Source organism: Bidens hawaiensis, unplaced genomic scaffold, assembly GCF_021521415.1.
Source record: "Bidens hawaiensis isolate Kalapana, Puna unplaced genomic scaffold, B.hawaiensis_p1.1 tig00034593_1, whole genome shotgun sequence".
NCBI lineage: Eukaryota > Viridiplantae > Streptophyta > Magnoliopsida > Asterales > Asteraceae > Bidens > Bidens hawaiensis.
Window position 1 is genome coordinate 158,582 of NW_027495973.1, and position 24,227 is coordinate 182,808.

At 36.0% G+C, this 24,227-nt stretch overlaps 1 protein-coding gene and 1 pseudogene across 1 annotated transcript; one reads left to right on the plus strand and one right to left on the minus strand.

Annotated features, from left to right (window-relative positions):
- Positions 1-4,176: 4,176 nt before the first annotated feature.
- Positions 4,177-7,421, minus strand: LOC143586260 (cell division protein FtsY homolog, chloroplastic-like). The gene is made up of 10 exons (XM_077067843.1): positions 6,954-7,421; positions 6,801-6,874; positions 6,660-6,718; positions 5,493-5,530; positions 5,216-5,336; positions 5,049-5,117; positions 4,887-4,969; positions 4,530-4,598; positions 4,403-4,465; positions 4,177-4,302 (listed from the first exon to the last, which is right to left on the minus strand). Exons 1-10 carry the CDS (start codon positions 7,362-7,364, stop codon positions 4,189-4,191), a joined length of 1,101 nt encoding a protein of 366 aa, XP_076923958.1. The 5' UTR covers positions 7,365-7,421; the 3' UTR covers positions 4,177-4,188.
- Positions 7,422-17,243: 9,822 nt separating this feature from the next.
- LOC143586263 (BON1-associated protein 2-like) lies at positions 17,244-18,050 on the plus strand (annotated as a pseudogene).
- Positions 18,051-24,227: the final 6,177 nt, after the last annotated feature.

A 24,227-nucleotide genomic window follows, 5' to 3' on the forward strand; every position in this document is an offset into this window, starting at 1 on the left:
GGCGGGCGATACCCGTACACTGAAGTCTTTCCCCACTTCTAACTAGCACCGAGAATGGTGTAATGTTTTCAATAGGTAAGCCGAGTGAGCTTGTACTTCTTCAACTTGGAGTTGCTCGGCTACTGTGGCATCAGAAGTCAGTTGACCATGGGTGGAATTAAGGGCATCAGAAAACTGTTTTCTGGTTTATCATCAAAAAAACAATAATTGAGGTGCCCCTTTGCATTTGTGATCCCATGAATATTTCTCATCACATCTAAAGCACAGGATCTGTGCTCATTTGTGAGTGGTTTCTGCCGTCGACAGACGACGAAACCCTAACGTCCCATCTTATGTTTGCGCATTTCCTATTTTGGGAACAATAGTATAGGGCGAGGTCGCACTCAGGGGGTATGTAAAATGGGTTTACCCGTCCCTAATTGAACCCGACCCTTGTTCTTTTCAAACAAGATCCGATCCTCATGAACTTGGGCTAAACGCATAGCTTCGTCTAACAAGTTAGGCTTATGAACCATGACTGAGGCTTTAATATCGCTTCGAAGGCCCGAGATGAAACAACTTACCAAAAACGCCGCCGCTAATAGAATCGTCAGATTAGAAGTTTCCTCAAATCGAGGACGGTCGTGGTCTGACCCTCTGTTGATATCATCCTAGAACGAGTATCTTTGCAGTTGGTCAGTGAAAGCATCAATGAAGTAAAGTAATCTTATAATATAAAGTAGGAAAAGTAATCAAATTGCCACCACAAGAATTGTTTATTAATCAAATGGAAGTAAGTAAGAGTATGAGGTGAGATAAGAATACAGAATAACAATATCCATAAACCCTCCCTCTACCTCACACAACATCAATTCCTTGTGATCTCATTATCAAGCTGACGTGGCATTTTGTACGAAATGCCCACGAGGTTTCTTGGGCCTGAAGCTTCTTCTAATACCTTGTTGGGCCGTGGTTTGCTGATCTGAGCTCCGTTGGTTAATTGGTTCCAAGGTAGTCACAACACAACACCAGTTGTCTAATTTTTAACTCTTTTTATGTATTTAATGTATTAGGGAATGGTTAGAAATATAATGGTATCCGAATAATAAGATAATTGAATAATTAGAGGGTATTTTTAGTGTTTGAGTTCTCTTCAAGTGGCTTTTATTGTGGTCATTTTGGGTTATGGTTTATCACCTTATCTCAACTGATCTAATGAGTCCTGTTAAAATATCTAGGTCGAAGGAGAACGAGTCAAAAGGGATTAAAAGACGTGGGTGGTGGGCGTAGTGCGGGGAGAAACGACTGGAGTTGAAGGTCAAATACGGTTGTTATATACCATATTATTTGTCTTGCAAGTAACTTGCCGGATTATTTATATATTGCTTCTGAATATAAAGAATTATGTTTTTTTTTTTCAATATATTTACCACATGCTTGGTTTCCCCTCATGGGCTTTTGAAGCATATGTAAAAGTAAGAGTAATCTGTTTCAAGCATTATCAAACTGAAGATATCATGTGATATTAATCATTTGCTACAAAAGGGATCTGGTGCCCATAATAAATTTTGTTAAACTAAGCTTTATAGTTGTCTAAGATTACGCATTGAGTTTGTGGTTCAGTTTATGTTTTGTTGGTTTTAGGTTTTCAGTTTTTGCAATGGCTTCATTTTGGTTGCGGTTGTTTTGGTTTTAGGTTTTCGGTTTTCACAACGGGTTCGGTTTGGTTTTTCTTTTTACAATGGGTTCAACTTGGTTTTAGGTTTTCACGATGGGTTCAGTACAATTTTGGTTCTAGGCTTGAAATCTTTTGGATAAAAAATGGCGCAAAATAATGGTGGGCTTGAAAGTTTTAGTTTAAAATATTCTTTAATTAATGATAAATTGATTATCACATATTTAGACCTAAATAATTTTGGCTACACTACTTATTACATACCTGGTTCAGTTTTTTTTTATAAAGATGGAGTACATGCAAACCGAAAATGAACTAGAAATTTGGTTTTTGAGAAAACAAAAACGAAACTCATGCTTTTGAGTTGGGGGCTTGGTTAGGTCAGTTCAATTATGTCGGTTATGTCAGTTTAGATGTTAGTTTTTTAAAAAAATATAAAACTTTGTCAGGCGAGTTGCATAAAATGTATGGTTTTATCGTATTTTTTACTTATACTTTTAGTTGATGATAGTCATGAAAGCAACACAAATTCCTAACCTAGCTGGCATCAAGCCTTCCTTTGAACATAAACAGGTGATGGTGTATCCCATTTAAGGCGAATATTCACTAGAGAACTTCAAGAATCAAGTCTTACATTGTATGAAAACAAAGCATTATCTCAACTAATTTCGTAAGAACACAGTGAGTTAGGATTGTTCAGGCCTGCTAGATCTTTGCTTTGTATTGTGCTTTGCATCTGCTCCGGGTAATCGGAACATGTAAGGTTGCTTTGCTTCTTTTGTTAATCATGATTAACTAACTTTTGACCCGTCTTAACGGTTTCCATTTTAGCTAATTTTTAGTTATACAAATGTAACACGTGAGCTTTGTTAGTCTTGAATAGTGGAATTGTGTTGTGATGGTTTTATGTGTTATTGCAATACCCTAGCTATTGGTAGCGTCTAGTGATGGTGGAACGGGAATAAACTTTCTCTAATCCAGAGCGCATATAAGTTTAAAAGCATGTACACCCATTTGCTAACGATCTAATTAGTATCCGTTTAGTTGAATCATAAAGGAGATCACAAGTATCTTCAGTCCGATCAAAATCCGACCAATTAACAGGTCTATAACACAACATATAAATGTCAAATATACCAACAATGATTAAAAGCTCTATATCAATAATCAAAGAAGAAAAGTCTCAAGATGATGAGAATACTGCAAGTAAATGGCAAAACTTTTGTGCATCTCAAGCGAATAATGTTCCTAAATTATCTTTACATAAACAACTTTATTGTAGACAAACTCGAGCATCGTGTCCCATAACTCCTAAGCCAATTCTAATCACAGCCACCTTATCTTGCACAATCATCGTCGTGTTTCTAGCGCCTTATCTCAAGCCCAAGTTTGACTTCTTGTGTCATCTTGTTGATTTCCAAGTCAAAATGGACTAGAAACTATCCTAATATTGTTTTGAGTTAATAGCCATTTTCGTCCCTGTGGTTTGCTACTTTCGCCACTTCAGTCCAAAATTTGTATTTTTGTCAATTTAGTCCTCATAGTTTTAAATATTAGCCAATTACGTCCTATCCGTCTAACGGCATCCAGCTATGCCGTTAGTTCAAGGGTATTTTTGTCTTTCTCCTTTTTATTTTGAGTTATTGGTCATTTTCGTCCCTGTGGTTATTCAGTCCAAAGTTTGAAATTTTGTCAATTTAAGTCAGTTTTTTTTCTATAACCCTAGAGAGCATTATCCAAGCCCAAAACAAGTCTGCATTTACTCTGTCGACAACAGTAATCATACCCCCTCCTCTCGTATTTAGTTTCTAGACGGTTCCTAAACTCTCCCCCATGGTGGAATTCAATGGTAAAGTGGTCAAAGCAATTCTGTGAAACCGAATTGTACGGAAAAAACTAAAAATCGTTTCTTTGATGAATGCATAATATTTAGGGTTTAGAGATTAACATATCATAACGAAAATCTGGGTCGTAATCAACTATTATACATTAATCAACAAAACAATTTTTAGTTTTTTCTGTATAATTCGGTTTCAGGGAATTACCTTGACCACTTTACCATTGAATTCCACCATGGAGAAGATTTTAGGAAATGTCTAGAAACTAAATATAAGAGGGGGGGGGGGGTATGATTACTGTTGTCAACAGAGTAAATGCATACCATTATTTGAGGTTGCTCGATGGTTTTGGGCTTGAATTATGCTCTTCAGGGTTATAAACAAAAAACATAAAAAATAAAATAAAAAACTGAATTAAACTGAACATTAAATTAACAAATTTTTAAACTTTGGACTGAATTGGCAAAGATATCAAACCACAGGGACTAAAATGACCATTAACTCAAAATTAAAAGGAGAAAGACAAAAATACCCTTAAACTAACGGCATAGCTGGATGCCGTTAGACGGATGGGACGTAATTGGCTAATATTTAAAACTATGAGGACTAAATTGACAAAATTAAAAATTTTGGACTGAAGTGGCGAAAGTAGTAAACCACATGGACGAAAATGGCCATTAACTCTATTGTTTTTGCTCATGAGAAAATAGCATTAACAAAAGCTTCCGCCTCAAACGGTTGGAGATCCTCCACCCCTTCCCCGACACCTATAAACTTCACTGGAATCCCAAGCTCATCAACTACACTAACCTGCAAACAGTACTCGTATCAAAACAGGATTAAAGCTAATAAAATTTATATATATGAAATAATAGATGAATCCTAAATAGGAAAGAAAGCATTCACATACCACACAACCGCCTCTCGCAGAGCCATCGAGCTTTGTCAAAATAAAACCAGTTATTCCCACGACCTGCCATATATTAATAAATTTTCTTATTAAATGTACCGTAGGAACATAAATTTAAAAGCCTTACCTCATTGAATTCCCTAGCTTGTGGGAGCATATTCAAACCCGTTGTTCCATCCAGAACGAGTAAAATTTCCTGTAAGATTGTGTGAAGTAACTGTTAAATATAAAACCTTGTGTAATATTATAGCATAAAATAGAGTCTTTATTGTAAATATTTTGTATCCCTATACTGTTTATCTAGATTGGTGAATACTACAGAGAAAACCGAATTTGGGATTCAAAAACTTTTAACAAGTATGTTCAAATCATATCATATTCTTTCCGTGTGTGCTAATTAAATGAAGGGCATTTTAGACATTTACTAGTCAGGTTATGTGATCAAATGTTGCGATTTCTATATAAAAGAACCATAGTACCATACATTAGGGGCGCCATTAACAATTTTCGCAATGGCCTTTTTGCATGCAATCAATTCTTCCATCAAGCTATAATTAGTATGTAAACCTATAAGACATAAAATAACCAAATAAATGGTCAATGAAGTGACAATTTAAGTAATTTTGTTGATTCGTTCGTATCTTACGTCCAGAGGTGTCACATAACACGATATCAAAACCCTGTTCTTTCCCTTTCTTAACCGCTTGTGATAGAACTAATCAAAAAGAACTTCAAGGTCACATGTTAGTAATAGTAACTGCCATAAAGTTAACCATATTTGTTGAAGCTATTACTTTTTGTTTAATTGTCTACCTGCTGATGCTTTTGCCTTCTCTTTTTCAGCTGAAACGATCTCACAGCCTGTTCTTTCAGCCCAAATTTCCAGTTGGTCACTTGCAGCTGCCCTAAACGTATCACCAGCCGCCAATAATATCTACACATAACTCATTCATTTGAAAAAATAGTTTCATTAGTAGAGCAACCAAAAAGTACTTCACTTTATAGTACATTGATCACACAAATAATGTTTTCAAGATTTAACGATTCAAGTATTAAAAGACATAAAAGTATTAACAAATCATGAACTCACTTTAGCACCTTCACTCTTCAACCGATAAGCTAATTTCCCTGCGAATAAAACACAAGCTACTCAGGGGTGTGCATGGGTCGGTTTTGTGCTCAAACCGAAAATAAAGTTTTTGAAAACATTTCAGTTTTGTTTTTTCAGCTTTCAAATAACTGGCCCAAATTCATGGGACGTTAAAAAAATAACGATTAATTGACTATTATAAATTTGGACTAAAATATTTGGGTTACACTAATTACCAAATTCTTATAAATTACTTAACATTCAAAGTTAAAAATGATGATCCATATAATTTGATTTGGTTTGGTTTTAGTTACATCTAAAAGAAAAGGCAAACCAAAACCCAAACCAAACTGAAAATTCGGTTTTTACGAACACGTAAAACTAAACTATCCATTTTTGTTCGAGTTCGGTTTTTTGGTTGCGGGTCGGTTTTTTCGATTTCCTGTTAAATAACCAAAAATCAGTGGGTTTCAAACCGAACTGACATCATAACTTTTAATTATAAAAATAAAAATATATTCGAAAATGCCATTCACTCTCGTAAAGGAACTCACATTATGTGGAAATATATTTCTTTCGATTGAATTTCTAAACAGGCATCAGGTTCAGGTGTTGGGTTTGAATTTAGGTATTCGAACCATCATCATCATATCATCATCATCGTACTCAGTATATCCCACAAATAGCAAAGCTATGGTAGGGTCTGAGAAGGGTAAGATGTATACAGCCTTACCTCTACCCCATAGGGATAGAGAGGCTGCTTCCTGTGAGACCTCCAGCTCGATAGTAGTTTTGCATCAAGCCTTGGACATAAGACACATAACACTCAACCATCGGGACACCGACCGATTGGTGCATGTACCCTTGTCTTTCGGCTATCAACGCCACCACATGATGCCTGATTAACCTTCCGCCACTTTTAATGTTATTTTCACGATATTAGTAAAATAACGTCAAAATTAGTGCAATTTCGCTTTTGCCCACCCGAAGGTTCACACGTATATACATTATATGCGTGCACCGCAAAACTAACAAAATTCAAAATCTAGTTTATTCGAAATGAAACTTAATCACAAATATGATTTGGTTTCCAGCTGCAGGAAAAATATACAAAATCTATCTATTAACATAAAATATAAATGCAGAATTCATTATCATCTAGCATACCAAGAGATGTAGTTTTTCCGCCTCCATTAACACCAACTATCATGATCACCGCCGGCTTCCTATAAAAACAGCATCATTAATAATAGTATTCATTAGCAAACTAAAAACATATAAACAGAAAGACAAGTAAGATTTTTAAACCTGAATCCAAGTTTAAGCTCGGTTTTAGCACCTTTGTTTGTCAAAATATCCAATACACTCTTCTTCAAAGCATCCTACAAAATATACATACCAATATGACAATTAATTCATGTATGTAAACTGCATATGTATATATACAATCACAACACTTGCCTTTATTTCAGTTCCTGATTTGAGCTTTCCAGCATATATATCATCCCGCAAGCTCTCCACAATCTTTATTGTGATCTTTGGGCCAAAATCCGACACTAATAACGCCTCTTCGATATCATCAAGAACCCGATCGGTGTCAGACAGATTCCAGTAAAGCAGGAGCTCATCAATAACGGCCAGGTTATCTCTGGTTTTGGAAAACCCACCTGAGAATATCTTCTCCACGTCTTTCTTTGCCTTTTCTTTGATTAATCTTCCAAGTTTCGTGAAGAACCCCGTTTCGGAACCCGCAGCAGAGCATCTGAATCTGAAGGTTAAGGTTGGTGGTGGTGGTGGATACAGGCTGTTGAAGACGGTGGTTGAATTGAAGTTAGAACGTGATGCGGTTGTTAACAGTTTATGACCTGCCATTTGGTTGGGTGAAAGGAAATGGAGTGATAGCTAGACAAGATGATGAAGTTTAAAACATTATCTTTTAATTTAAATTATATATCTATCTTGATATTGTTTAGAGGCAGGAGGTAACGACCCAAGTTCAAATCCTTACTAGTGTCACTTTTCGTGAATTACGGCAATGAATGATTAATTTGGGCATTGTGAGGTTGTTAATTCGAATCCCAGACCCACCCGAGGTTCTTCTCATTGTGTGTTACGTCAGAGAGTTCTGCTCTTGTGGTGGCATAACGAATGCAGACGGGGGTATGGTGTGAAATTCGTGTCTTGATTTGTTTTCGTCTTGTAAACTTTTATTATGTAAACCCGACTCAACATTTTTTTATAACCTTATTTAATTATTATATAATATTATTATTATAGACCTCGATCGTAAATAAATCGATATTTGTCATATTATAGTGTCGTTAAGAAAAACATAAGGGGTTCAAAATGATTTTCGTAAAGTCGTTATAAGTTTTAAAAACCTTTAGACTCGTATTTAAACTTGATTGAAACTTAAGGGATGGTTTTTGAGAATATATAATACATATATATCCAACCCAAAACTCTAACCCTACCCACATGAACATCCCAGCCCCCATTTGATTTATGATTTATGAAATAAAATGAGTTGAATAAATATTGTCACTTTAAATAGTGTCTTGTGTTTTTTGGGCAATCGGTTGCACCCCGACATGTTCCACCGCCTTTGGTCGGGGTGTGACATATGGTTTCCACGGGGAACGTCTAAGCCAAACTCTAGAACATCTCCAAATTTAAAGGGTGCGATGACCTGACACGTAAGAAAGTCATCGTTTAAAAAAAGTGACTTATGTTTAAAAAAAATATTTTCTTCTTTAAATTATTGGATACATCACTATCACATATGTTAATATCGGTAAAATTATATTAGTTGTATAGAGCTACACGTTTTGACAACTTTGCGATTTGTAAAGTTGTAAAGCGGCTTGTATAAGAACTTTTTTTTCTTTTTTCTTTTTTTACTTTTATACGGGCTAGTTTAGTTTTTTATAAAATGATGTGTCGTTCATTACAAAATACCTGTTATATAATCAAAATGATAAAACAAAAATATGGATAAAAAAAATCTGTTAACGCAATAATCAAGGAGTGAAACATGGAAGCCAATATGTGAGGAAAGATATGTGGCAAGAATCATGTCTGATCTCGCCAATCACGTCCATCACTCCCTCTCAAGTTGGTGCGTGGAGTTCTACAACGCCCAACTTGTTATGTAAACCATGAAGGTTTTGTGTGTCCAACAGTTTAGTGAGGACGTCTGCAATTTGTTCTTACGTGTTGATCTGCATAGGCTGTATATCTTTTGATTCCACCCGTTCTCGGGCAAAACAACAATCTATTTCGGCATGTTTGGTTCTCTCATGAAAGACGGGGTTGTTAGCAATATGTCTAGCGGCTTGATTATCACGGAATAGTTGAGTAGGATTATCACAAGGCATATCGAGTTATTTTAATTACCATCTCATTCACAAGATTTCGCTTACAATAGACGTCATAGCCTAGTATTTAGCTTCAGCGGACGAGCGGGAAACGACCAATTGTTTCTTTGACTTCCATGAGACTGAAGACCCCATAGTAATAATAAATACCCGATTGGTGAGCGTTGTGTCATGGGGTAACCAAGCCATTCTAAATCACAGTGGGCTGTGAGGTTAGTCCCTCCGTCTTTTGTGAGAAGAATCTCTTGTCCAGGGTGTAACCTTAAGGTGGCTTTCTCTTAGGTGATTAACGAATTGGCTCAAAACATTTACAGAATATGTGATGTCAAGCCTTGTTGCTTGTAAGTAAGAAGTGTAAGGCCCGGTCCCAGCGCCCTACATTGTACGTTAGATTTACTCATAAACATTGTTCTAAATATCAGAATGAATTAAAACTTTTCGCGGAATAATTAAAAACCAACCATTCACATAACTTAAATGTAATCCAATATTAAAACATGTCTTTAAGTTCAAACATAACTAAATATCATAACTTCAAATCTTCCGCTGCCAGCTTCTTTATTCATCTGTCATGTGTCCCTCTCAAACCAGCTGTCTCATCATATTTGTCTGTGTGCATACTAAAAGTCAGCTACGCTGAGTGAGTTCTAATTAAAAAAAAACAACATACATTTCATTCACATGAATACTTATATGCATCCAGCAACACATCTTAGTTACTTAACCTGCATATTCTTCATTCATACATACATACATACATTCATACATGCATTTATACTTTATACTCCATACTTACCTTCTTTCGTGCTTTCATATTTCTATTCTTTCATATTTCATACATATTATCTCTACGTTTTAAAGAACATTTCGCACTTCTTCCTCGAATACTATTAGGGTCCGGTTCTTTCTTCCTCGGATATTATTAGGGTTTGGTCCCTTTTTGCTCGGATATTATTAGGGTATTAGTCAAATTAATTAGGAACAGATAGCAAAGATCTATTTTTCTGAAAAATGGGATCCATTTCTTGATCACCATCCTCCATATCATATATTCATATTTAATTGTTAGGATTGGTGAATGTCTTTGGGCCGGGTTCGTTGGTTGACAATTAGAAGGCAAAAGGGGGCGGCCCGTTTAATTATGGAGGATGGCCCATTTGACGTTTTCTTGGTCCCTAAGTCATTTAACCTAATTGTTCGCTATATATATCATGGTCATGTATTGTAATCTTTTGTACTGTGCTTAATAAAATAACCCTAGTTGCAGCCCGTGGACGTAGGTCGCGTTGACCGAACCACGTAAAATCCCGTGTCTCTTATTTATTGCTTTCGTTTGTGCGTGTGTGTTTGTGTTTCCGCTGCGTACCGACTCTGTTTAATACCTAGCAAGTGGTATCAGAGCTGAAGGTTTGTTAAACACACGGGGCGCACTGAGACGATTAGCAAGGTCTTTTTTGGTTCTTCGGCTCTGGTTCAAATTATGGTTTCGAGTTGTTTGTTTCCGATCGTGATGTTTTAAGAAAGGATTTTATTTCCTTTCTTGGGAGCTTGATAAAGTCAAAACAAATAATAAATGGTAGGAATTGCTTTTTTGGAAGTTCGTGTGTAAAGAAAGAAATCACACTTTGATTTTGTTTCTAAGTTTCACCGACTTCATCATAACATAATAGAAAAGGTTAATTCCTTTTGATTGCCATTAATTGCTTTCTTGTAGCCACGGTTTAGAGAAGTCCACCAATAGATTGGGTTTATTTAATATTTTTGTTTCTTGGGAGCTACACAAACAAACTAGAGGGAAATAAAGGTGTTTTGCCTTTTATTAGTTTGTTGCGTGAAGTCAAGGAATACTTATTATCAAGTATTACTGTGTTGGTGTCTTGGCGGAGGATTACAAGGTTTAGGTACGGTAATTTCTTTTATTGGGTTTTGATTTACGGGGCACGGGACAAGGTGATCGAGGTGGTACCGGGTTAAAACTCTTTGAAGCCGTTGATTAGAGTTTGGTTAAAACTCTTGGATTCGCCGAGTTAAGGTTAGAGTTTTTGTTTATTGGTTTTTTTTCTCTGTTTTCTCGTTTGCAATGTCTGAAAACGGGAAGGTTCGAATCGACAAGTTTGACGAGACTGATTTTGCATGGTGGAAAATGCAAATAGAGGCGTTATTTGGTGAACATGATTTGGATATGGTATTGGAGGAAAAGCCGGATAAAATGGATAAAGCCGTAGAAGCAATTTGGAACTCAAAGGAAAAGAAGGCTAGAGGTAAAATTACATTGGCTTTGACGAGGAGCGTTACATTTAATATTATGAAAGAAACCACAGCTCGTGGTATGATGACGGCTCTGTCAAATATGTATGAAAAACCGTCTGCAGCCAATAAGATGTTCTTGATGAGGGAATTGTTTATGACAAAGATGCACGAGGGAAGTTCAGTTGCTGGTCACATTAATGATTTCATCTCAATTATGTCCAGGTTAGCTTCTGTGGGCATGAAGTTGGATAATGAGACTCAAGCTATTATATTGTTATCTTCTTTGCCTGAGAGTTGGTCTGGAACTGTAACGGCCATTACTAGTTCTGCGGGGGCCGATGGTTTGACATTTGAGGGGGTCCGAGACATTGTGTTGGGTGAAGACGTTCGCCGGAAAAGCACGAGTGGAGGATCATCTTCTGGTATGTTTTATGCTGGCAGGGGAAGGGAAAATAACAGGAGCAGTGGGAGTCGGGGGAGGAGTTCGTCTAGAACTCGGAAGAATGTGAAGTGTTGGAGGTGTAATGAAGTTGGACATGTTAAGAGTGATTGTCCAAACAAATTATAGGGAAAGGCTGCTGAGGTGAACACTGCTGAACAGGTTAATGAAGGAGCCAGTGATGACGAGGCATTATTTTGCAGTGTGGATAGCATGGTGGACTCTTGGGTCATGGATTCCGGTTCTTCGTTTCACGCTACGCACAGCGGGGAGACGATGGTGAATCTAAAGGTCGGTAACTTTGGGAAGGTACGTATTGCTAATGGTGATGTTCTTAATGTTACGGGCATAGGGGATGTTAATTTGGTAACTCCATTGGGAACCGTTTGGAACTTGAAGAATGTTAGGGTTATTCCATCGTTGAAGAGAATGCTTATCTCTGTTAGTCAACTGGATGAACTAGGCATGGAAGTAAAGTTTGGTGGAGGTAAATGGAAGGTAACTAAAGGTAGTCTGGTTCTTGCTCGTGAAAACAGGTATGGTTCATTATACATGGTACAAGTGCCTACTGAGGGAAGTATGACCGTCCCTCAAAACAAAGTCAGGTTCGCTGAGTCGAAGGGGCAAAATAAGGTTCAATTTGCAAGATTGAAGCCTGGTGCCAAGGTGATTCAAGCTGAGCGGGGTCGGAGGTCTAAAACAAGTCAGGGGTTTGGTGACAGTGGGAGCGCAGGTTGTGTTCCGGGAACAGTTACAAAACAACGTTGGGTTTTGAAGACCGTTATTCCGATTGATAAAATCTCTCCTGGGGAACTCTTGCTAAAAGAGGAGAGTAGTAGTGGTTCTCGGGTTATCTCTGGAACTGGTGGATCGTGCGTATCAGTTGAGATAGAGGACGGGTCAGTTTTTACTGACGAGTTGGAGCTCGGCGGAGCTACAACTGGCCCTTCTGGTACTTGATGTTGAAGGAGGTTGCTGCAACTAGGTGGTAAGTCTTAGCTTGTTTATGGGAACTGGAAGCTTTGAAGACTTGTTAATAAAGATTACTGATATTACTGATGACTGGGTTCCTTTGTACTTGAATGGCGGGCTATAGTTTATCGCAAGGCCTTCAAGTGGGAGATTGTTAGGATTGGTGAATGCCTTTGGGCCGGGTTCATTGGTTGACAATTAGAAGACAAAAGGGGGCGGCCCGTTTAATTATGGAGGATGGCCCATTTGACATTTTCTTGGTCGTTAAGTCATTTAACCTAATTGTTCGCTATATATATCATGGTCATGTATTGTAATCTTTTGTACTGTGCTTAATAAAATACCCTAGTTGCAGCCCGTGGACGTAGGTCTCGTTGACCGAACCACGTAAAATCTCGTGTCTCTTATTTATTGCTTTCGTTTGTGCGTGTGTGTTTGTGTTTTCGCTGCGTACCGACTCTGTTTAATACCTAACATTAATAACATGTCAAATATGACTAAAAAGTCAAACTTGACAAAAGGCTCATCATTTACTAAAAAGTCCAAGATGGCCAATTCCGTTATCAAATAACAGATGTAAACCTTGCCCAATTCCAAGTTGAATTAAATTCTTTTGCAATGACATTATTTGTTGCTTAGGTGATTTTTGTAATCAAACAGATTGTCGAACACCGCATATAAACAAACAGGTTTCTTCCCAAAGTTTGGTCAACAAATGAATTTATTTGACCTGAACTGAACAAATTTTTTTGAAATGACTAAAATGGCCCTGCTAGGATTAGTGTTTTTTTTTTCAATTAGCATATAATCACTTTATACATTGTAGATTATGTAGAAAAATTAATTTTGATTATAAGATATCAAATAACCTAACTCATTTATAGAATATGAAGCTTAACTTACTTCTCTAAACTTGAGTTACGCATTTACACACAGTTCAGACGTAAACTTGAGTTACGCATTTATGCTTCGTTAAACTTCATTGACCAAGATGCTTCGTTAAAAAGGTATATTATTTATTAATTAATTTATATACCTTTTTAAATACTATATAAATAAATAAATTATAATTATTATTTATAACTTAACACATTATTTAGTTACTTTTATCATAATTATATATACAATAATGATTATTATTACTATTAAAACATAAAAAACTTATTTATGCTCGCGAGCTAGCTCGGGCTCGTTTATTAAACAAGCTTACTTTTAGAGTCGAGCTCCGACTTGATTCGGCTTGCTAGAATCTCGAATCAAGAAAAGTGTAAACGAGTGGCTTGAGCCAGAGTGTAAGCCGAAAAAAAAGATTGTTTACTAAAGAGGCCCGAGCCTGAGCTTAATTTATCAAATGGGAGCTGGCTCACAAGCAATCCTATTTCATAGATATCAACCCATCCTGTTTCGTTTAACACTAAACTTTTGCATGTTTTAGCCCATATTTGGCCCCGTAAAAAGTATCATGAAATCCTTAATAAACCCTTATAATGATTGTATTATTTACGTCTACATATAATAACCATTGCAAAGTCAAAACCACTAAAGTTTTTAACTAACAAACCATTATAAAGTCTATAAAGAGCAATATATTAAAGTTACTACCTTTGTTAGAGGCCATTATGAACTACTAAATGTTTCTTGGCCTCTCATAATCTGCGACAAACAAACGAATAAATGAATAACCACAAAGCACGTAAAGATAAAATTGATAAAAACATTAACAAAAAAAATTAAAACAGAAACAAAAAGCAAAAAAAAAAAAAAAGAAACAGACCTTGATGTAGCACTTGTTTCACTCAAACCAATTAAAGCATAGCAAATCAGAACCTAACAATAGTAAAAGCTGCAGTTGCTTTAACTAACCTCCCTGCAAAATACCCCACCGGTCAAAGTCAAAAAATAAATATATATTAATTTATGAATTACCCAATATACTTGCTATGTAGAACTGCCATGAAATCCCGATCCGATGAGATTTAGGTTTCCATTTTAACCTGCATATATTGATAGGAGTTAACAGGTATATTATGAGGAACTAAAAGACGAAGAGGAAAAACACAAATTAAAACCCTAGAAACCAAATTCCCTGAACAGTCTTCATCATCGGCGTCCCCAACCCACCCAAAGGTGAGGATAGAGGTTGGGGACGAAGAAGACATGAAGAAAGCCACCAAGCATTTGACTGGGGCTCATGTGTTGAAGATGGTGATGGTGGGTGGGTTGGAGGGATACGAGAAGAGTGCGATAGAAGGTGTGTTTGAAAGTTGAAAATTAGGGTTTAGTCAGATATATCAAATCTGAATTCAAAATTTGCAGAAAGTTTTATTGGTTAAGATTTTATGTAATATATACTTGTACATTGAGCTTGAAATTATTGTACCGAGTTTTGTGTGAAATTACATTCTTATCTTTCCTATATCTATTTTAATATAGTATAGATATATATATAAATACACACATTTTCTACATTCATACATCATTTATTTATCAATCCCAAGGTATTCATCTAACACACACTTACCACTTAAGGAACTAATCACATTCAGTATGTACACATTACCGAAAACACAAGTAAATTGAGCTAGAAACTCACCTGAATCTGGTTCTTTAATGAGTTTATGGTCACACCTCTTCTTAGCTGGGCACGACTAACTGTGTACAATTTACAAACATCACATACTCCTAACCAAAATCATATTTCTAAGTTAGCAAAACCCCTAACGAACGGGGGTTCGGAAGACAGCGCCCCTAACAGAGTTTACGAGGCAGAGCCCATGGCTGAAGTTAAACTGCCATATCAATTTGAAAAAATTTTATTTCCATTAATAAGGCTTCATTAAAAAATCATCAGAAATATTTTTCGTTACATACATTTTTTGGTTACATACATTATTTAAAATAATTCATAAAAGTGTGAAGTTTTGATGGTGTGATAATTTTAACTTGTAGTCATATTATAATGTCTCTTACTTTTTATATAATTCGTTGGAGCTCACAGAATAACTAAAACCATGTCTAACTAACTATACTAATGTTTTTTACACGAATATTTACACATGTTAAACAACTCAACACAGTAGCGAATCCAAAAAAATTTTCTCATAGGAGTTGGAAATTTTTTGGGTCGGTACTCAGTTGATTATTTTCGAGTTCGGTTCGGTCATTTGGGTTGAGTTAGATCAGTATATAAATTTTTTATCCAATTCGATCTTTTTGATCAGGCCAAATCGGGTGAGTTCACATAAAAAAAATTTATAATCAAACAAAATATCATATAACAAAAAAAAAAACATACGTGAAAAGTCATTAAAAATCCATAAATTTTTATGGCCCAAATTCTTTTTTCATTAAAGTAAAAAATTTACAGTTACATTGATGTTCAAAACTTTTCGGTTCATAGCGAGTCGTATGATCATCAATTCTTTTAGCCTTTTGTTCTATAAAAAAATTATATATATAAACACTAAACGTTAAAAGTAATTATTAAAAATAATAAATCACCCACTAATATTTAATAATAAAGAAAAAAAATTTAACTCATCAAAGAAAACGAAATTTTTTATCAATTTATATTATATAATAAAAAAAGATAAATTACTAATAATTTTTAGAGATGTCTTTTATTCTGACGCACTAGCCTTACTTTTTGCATATATTAATATTGTTAATTTCCACCGGAAAAAATTCAAGAAGTCCAAGTTCAATCTTTTACTTTCATCTTACATTCTCATTAGGTTTACAAGGGTTGGTGTCAAAATTTTGCAGGAGTCGGTCGAGATTTTAACACATATATATGTCATTAAAAACAAAATTATCACAGGATCGACCGACCCCGTACAATCATAGTAGATCCGCCCGACTCAACATGCCATGATTTTGATATTCCTACAGAGAATGCTTAGAGTTACCATTATTTTGAGCCTCGTAGCTTGCAAAAAGAAAATATAGAAATTATGACGTTAACTTGTTAGCCCTATGATAAAGTATATAACGTAAAATTGAATAATGGTGGTTTGTAATTGTATAATCCATCATCTTGCTAGTCGGAATTGTCCATGGTTTAAAAGACTAAAAGCACACAATTTTTCGTTAAAAGCAATTAATTAAAAGATCATTTAGGGTTTTGGCCTTTTGAGGTTAAGCATTTTTAGTTAAATAATTTCCCACAAGAGCATCCAGATTGTAAGGTTTCGAATTCTCTTTGTACAAGTTTGGTAGTGTTAGGGGTAGTTATAGGAGTAGATTAGGTGCCGGTAAAAGATAACATTTTATCTATAAGCAACATGAATAGGATTGGGGTGGAAGTGTGTGTGATAAAGAGGCGTGGGTGAGACTGATGAAGCCCAATCTAATGCGGGTGAAGGATGAGGTCGATTAAGCCGAACTCAGAGTCTTAGACCCTTGGTAGAAGTATATTCAGTACACTAGTTTAGTAAAAATTCAATTTAAATCAACCTCAATTTAAATTCGATTTGTTTTTTCATATTCAGTTTCAAGTTGTTAAGTAAATAAGTAATTTCCTTTTTGAAAAAGAGAAAAAGTCTAAAGTATACCATTAACTATTTTTATCTTTTATTCTTTTTATTCATATATTTCTTCTATTGGATTTAAATCAATCTCAATTTAAATTCGATTTGTTTTTTCATATTCAGTTTCAAAGTTATTAAGTAAACAAGTAATTTCTTTTTTGAAAAAACAAAGAGAAAACGTGTAAAATAAACCATTATCTACTTTAGCTTCTACTTTAATTTATATAAAAAATTAAGTTTCCGTGTGAACGAAACATCCTTGTTCTTTCTTTCTCCTTTCCAACAAACTTCCGAACAACTCATAATATAAGCATTACTTGTAACCCAATATTCTCACAAATTAACACAAAACATGAAGAACACAACTTCTACTAGGGTTTTAGAACTCACAATCATCTCCGCTGAATCCCTTTCACTACCCGGAAACCGTCCCCAACACCTACATCGTCATCAAATCCAGTACCAACCAATTCGCCACGACAAAGGCCATCAATAACGGTTCGTACCAATTATGGAGTCAGAAGTTTACCATTGACATGCCCATGCATGCAACATTTTTCACGTTAGAAGCGCGGTCAGGCGATCATGTTGTTGGGTCGGCTAAGGTTACAGTGTCCGATTTTACTAGGTGGTACTTTCCTAGTGATTATTTGCATTTTTTGAGTTATAGGTTGAGAGATGGGTGTGGTGCACGGAATGGGATTATTAATCTTTCGGTTAAGGTGAAGTCGCAGGGTGGTTTGATTGATATCGCGGGTGCTGGTGGGTCTAAGGCGTATTCGTCGGCGGCGACAGGGTGGAAGGACGACGGAGGAGTCTCTCAAGGGGTGGCGATTGGTGTTCCATTTAAGTGTTAATATTATTATCATTGAGAAAGTGATGCATGGTTCAATTTGGTTATATATTTTTTTAATTGATTTATTAAAAGTGTGAATTATTTGTATTTGATGTGTGTTAAATTTAACTTTTTATTTAATTTATTGGAGCTGACAAACTAACTAAAACTTTGTCTAACAAGTATACGCATGTTAAACCATTCATGAATATGCCACGACTAATTAACATGTTAGCACTATAATAAAATTAAAAGTATGTATATAACGTAAAATTGTATTATGGTGGTTTGTATATGTATAACCCATCATCTTGCTAGTCGGTATTCATAACATTGTCCACGATTTGAAAAATGAAAATCACCTAATTTTTCGTTAAAAGCATTGAGTCAAAGGAGTATGGTTTTGGTCTTTTGAGGTTAAGCATTTCCGTTAATTAATAATGTCACACGGGAACATCCGAGTGGTAAATGATGAATACCCTTCACCACCAGAGATTGTAAGGATTTGAATCTTGTTTGTACAAGTTTGGTAGTGTTAGGGATATAGGAGTAGATTAGGTGCCGGTAAAAGATATTATATATATTTCATGTATAAGAAAATATGAACTGGATTGACTTCTCTTATCTATTTTGTGTCTTTAAACATGATGTATGTATTAGAATGGGGAGTGGTTGTGACGTGTGAGAAAGAGGTGAGGAGGGTGAGGTGACATAGTGAAGGAGTGACGGACGGAGAATGTGGTGAACGAAAGGTGGATAAGTGGGTCTGATGAAGCCCAATGTAAGACTATCTACAGTGCTAGACCCTTTGTTTTAAGCTCTTCTCACATGCTCTCTATGACACCCCATCTCCTCAACACTTTTCTCATTTCTCTTGCAACAAACATCTAGCATATGGGTTCCATATCTCCCATCACAAACACTTTTCTTCCTCTTTTTTAAGGGCTTTTTCCACTCTCTCTCTCTCATCCATGCCGGGGGAGGGCCCGCTGACCCTCCAGCAACTCTCCGACGATCGAAAATGTCACCGATGAGGTCTAATACTTGATGTTTCTCTTATGCTTTTGACCCGTCAAATTATTATCAACTGTGTGGTTGAAATGGAAAAAGGAACGAAAACAACATGATCTGAAAAAAGTTTCAATAATACGGAGAGCGGCAGTATTTGTGATTGTGACTTTATATTTTTTATAAACTTATTTTCAATAAAAAGGAAGAAGAATATAAATGTGGAAGTAAGAGTATTTAAGATATTTATCCTGGTTAAAATAAAAGGATTTTAAATTTTTAAAACTTATTCTGATCGTTGTATGCGTAGCCCGCCTGCTCGTCATTCCCGTCACCAAACAAAATATCATATAAATCCATTATAGTTTAACAAACACAAAACACAAATACTTTATATATCTAATCAACGAAAAATATTGTCTACAATGAAAAATGAGAAATGAGCATGATATATGTAGAGAAAGGGAGACGAATGTGCCAAAATTAAATTATTGACTTGATCAGCGGCGGATCGATCAATCCTCGCCGTATTACGTACGGGTTATGACGGATTTGATCTGCTGATGTTGATGTTTACTCGATAAGCGGCGGATGATCACTAAGCCGCGTATTTGGTACAAACATAATAAGACAAAAGCAGTTGATATAATAAGACAAAAGGGGGTGATCCGCGGCGGATCGGTTGATAAGCCGCGTAGTGGGTGGGTGTTTTCATTTTTGGGTGATGTCTCTAACATCACCATTTTACATACACCATGGGGTGTTTTGGAAACACCCACCCATTAAGCCACGGATCGGCCGATCCGCCGCTTATGGCTTGGGTGTTTTTGAAAGTTGTGTTTTTTTTGTCCTTTAGTTGTCTCTTTTTTTATTTTATTATGATTTTGTCATTTTGTTGTCTTTTGTTTTATTTACCCATTACTTTTGTTTTGTTTTGTTTGTTTTTTTGTGGCTCGGGTGTAACCGTTTCTTGATCGGTTTTGGAAGGTGACAACAAAACAACAATTTTGTATGTCGGGTGAAAAGGAACGAGATTTATATAATAATAACGACTTATGTTTGTTTTCTTTTTTTGTATGTCGGGTGTGGTAACAAAATTTTTGTCGGTTTTAAACTAATAACGAAACAACAATTTTAAGCATAACGCATGACCAGATTTATTATTAATAATAATTAATACATTACGAGTTCGAAAAAAAAAAGACCAAACGAGTTCGGGAAAAAGTAACAGCATACAAAAAACAAATCTAAAATGCGGCACCACCCGCGTCGTCATCGCTCCCCTCCTCATCGAAATGTGGCGCCGGTACCATGTACTGGGCTCCATGCTGCTGCGCAGACAAATAACCAACCATCCAGCTCACCTGGGTCTCTAGTCTCCGTAGCCGGGAATCAGTGACCGGATCCAAACGCACCGTGCGATGTGTACGCGGAACGCGCTGCGGGTGCTGATGTGGTGGCTGTTATGAACACGATAAGTTAACGTTAATAAGACGAAGATACCAAAAAGAAAATTAAATGATAAAATATAACGTGCGTGAACACCGTCCTCATCACTGTCAACCGCGGGGCCCTGAATTTCCACCTTCTGCTCCTCGATTGGTGGAGGCTCAACAAGTGGGACCTCTTCGTATGGGGGAGAATTGAAATTAGTGACTAGGTGATCCTGGTGGTTAATCTTCTTGACGATTTGCATGCATTGTGCCCGTCCACGGTCCAGCTCTTGCGGCGGAAGCGGTGGCTGAATGGGTAGGTGCTGCAGTCGGTCCCCGTAGCCCAAAAAAACCGCAATCCGCGTAACGAACGTGTCACCAACCAATTTCCCGCGGCCCTGCCTGTGCGAGTAAATGGCGAAGTAGTCGCCGAAACCCCGAGCTAGGTTGCAATGTCTCTCCGTAAGCAGGCATCGCAAAAAAAAACAGGTCACGGAGGTTGTAGTGTTCTGAACCCCCGTGACGACACTGTACGGTGCGTGCGATAAGCCTGTGTAGGTACCTATAAAAAACAATAAAATATTATTATAATATAATATAATATAATATAATATAATATAATATAATATAATATAATATAATATAATATAATATAATATAATATAATATAATATAATATAATATAATATACAAACTTGTGCAACGGGTCCCTGATGGCTGAGGCTTTGGCGTCTGGCTCGAATTGTCCGTTTTTTATAGGACAAGGTGTATCGCTAATCGCCGTCCAAAAACGTCTCAACACGTCATCTGGTGTTTCGTGTATGCTCTGCGTGTAAACAGAGGCGGTTATATCCTCAAATTTGTACAAGCCCAGCGCCATGGCAAACTCCTCCATCGACATATGATGCCAATTCCCGAACATACGGAACCGAACCTCCGCCTTACTGGTATCCGCATCCTCAACCAGCATCGGGACCTGCAAATCTCCCTCCGGGCGTGGCCTGAAACAATATTTACATGTTGGTTAAATAATAAAATGTTACTTTATTTATAAGTTAATTGAAAACGAAAAAAATACCTGAAAACGAATGTTGAGTAAAACTCTAGCGTGAGGACCCGGTAAGATGCCTCCTCTGCGGTAAACAATCTCTCCCACGGTGTATCATTTCCTACAATTCTTTCCAGCCTGTTTTCCGCCCGAACCATTCTTATAAACTCCCTAGACAAGAACGAGTTAGGTTTTGGCTCCATTCTCCGAAGCTGCGTAAACTTGATTTGATAATCGGAGTCCGGGTCAAACCTCAAATGCGGGTAAATATCAAGTAGTTCGTCCTCTTCAATGTATCTATCCGCCATCTATGTTTAACACATAAATATAAACCGGTTATTGTCAAAACCGTAAGCCAAACCCGTTTCCTTGTCAAACCCGTAACCCAAACCCGTTTCCGGGTCAAACCCGTAACCCAAACCTGTTTCCGGGTCAATCCGTAACCCAAACCCGATTATTATCGAACCGAAACCAAAAATTATAAAAATAAACAATAACAGAGTCTCTAATTACGGATCTACTAATTAAATCAAGAGCAATCGAACAAGGTAACCCAAACCCGTTTATCACAAACCCAAACCCGTTTATCACCATACCCGTAACCAAAACCGATTTCTATCCATCCCTTAAACCAAACCCTTAATAAACCAGTTTGATTAACAAACCCGTAAACCCTTAATCTAAATGAACACCTATGTCAAAATAGAGTAAAACCGAAGTATCATAGTTACCTTATTGTTGTCGGGTCGGAGTTGGTGTTGTTAAAGACAGAAGAGAAGAAGTTCGGGACTATTGGGGGCGGGTTAAGGTTGTGTGGTGTTGTTTGAGATTGAATGTGTAAAGTGATGGTGGGCGGCTGGTTATGTCTTAGGGTTCTTAACTTTGATCCGCGGCTTATCGCCCAATACGCCGCTTACTAGTATTTTTTTTAATTTAACTATCTAAGGTATAAATAAATTTTATATAAAATAATTTTATATATTCATAATATATAAACGGAATTATACTAATAAAAGAACAAATTTGATATGGAACCAATAGTAAAATACAAATTTGAATATATAAACGAATTGAAAATAATAACAATTAACAACACAAATTTTATATTATATCAATAATAAATTACAAATTTGAATAAATACAACAAAAGGCACTGGATATTACATCAAATTGTATACAGAGACTAATTTCTAAGATCATCTTCTAATAAACACTCCAAAAATAGCATCAACACAGCGGTTTTTTGCCGTGGCTCTCCACTCACCTGCAAGCAAGTCACCGAAATCCGTCTCGGCCCACAGCTACGGGTTTGCCCCACTAGAAATGGGGAATATTCAATCATTACTCCCGGTTATCTTGGCCGACAGCAGCTCCCCAGCCACCCGGAAATCCGGAACTAGTACCTAGATACACCAGAACTCGTACCGTATACAGGTACCGTTATGCCCGCATATTTCCTCCATCAGCTGGCCCTTGCGATCTATCATGCAAGGCGACTGTTTGTGGGGACACCGAATTCATCAAAGATCGGTGCCATCTTCCTTATTACATTGGAAACCCACCCCATGGAGGTTGATACGGGACTTTATTATTACAGAGCTACCAATGTTTCCCGACGCAGTCACCAAAATCCCAAGTAAAGGACACTGTCGTGATATATGAAGGGGGACTACGGCAGTTGCACTGGTAGCTCAAAAGTTCAAAATAGCATCTACACAGTCACCACTATTATTTTTAAAATATATGTAAACAACCGAATGCAAAAAAACAAGGTTGAAAAATATATATTTTTAATGTATATATTTATATATATATATATATATATTTTTAAAATATATTATTAATAAATATATATTTATATATATTTTTTTAAAATCTATTTTATATATATTACTAATAAATATATATTTATATATATATATATTTTTAAAATCTATTTTATATATATTATTGTTATTTTGTAATAATAACGGACTCCAAAATAACATTTATGCAGCCACCACTATTTCAGAACGAAATTATTATGGTTGCATAGAAGCTATTTTCGGACTCCGTCGTCATTATTTTCCGTCAACATATGGTTGTATCTGGGCCTTTATTTTGTAATAATAACGGACTCAAAAATAACATTCACACAGCCACCACTATTTCTGAACAAAATTATTATGGCTGTGTAGATGCTATTTTCGGATCCTGTCGTCATTATTTTCTGGTGGTGGTGGTGGTGGTTTACTGGTTTTGGTGGTATAATATGGGGGATGTTTTGAGTGAAAGGTTGAGATTTTATTTTGATTTTGGCGATTTGAACGGTTAGAACCCGTGGGTATTTAACGTCTTCAAAAAATAAATTCGATAAGCCGCGGATCGACCATTAAGCCGTTGATCTGATTTACAGCAGAATCCGCCGCGTATCGACCCATAAGCGGCGGATCCGATCTACTTTTTGAAGATATTTATTATTATTTTAATATATATGGTTCTGTTTTATTTTTTTTAATTTACGTTTTTTTTAATGAAAATTTTTAATTTTTCATAAAAGTAATATTTTATAAGTTAGATTTTTTTAAAATATATTAATATATTTATAAGTTAGATATTTTATCATGTTTTTTATTTTTAAATATCAAGTTTTATATTTTTAAATAATTTTTTTTAAATTTATAAAAACACAAATATTATTTTAAAAATTAAATTATTTTAAAGTTATCTATTTTATCAAGTTATTTTTATTTAATAACACAAACATTTTAACCCTAATTATTGATAATAATACAAAACATCTCAAACATTTTACAAATCATCTTAAATAAACTGTCTCTTCAGTTTGCACTCGCCAAGCTTCCC

Coding starts and splice junctions, on each gene's coding strand:
- LOC143586260 (XM_077067843.1), bottom strand. CDS start 7,364: ATGGCAGGTCATAAACTGTTAACAACCGCATCACGTTCTAACTTCAAT. Junction 6,875..6,953: donor AATCAGGAACTGAAATAAAG/GCAAGTGTTGTG, acceptor TATATTTTGTAG/GATGCTTTGAAGAAGAGTGT. Junction 4,970..5,048: donor GTTATGTGACACCTCTGGAC/GTAAGATACGAA, acceptor TATGTCTTATAG/GTTTACATACTAATTATAGC.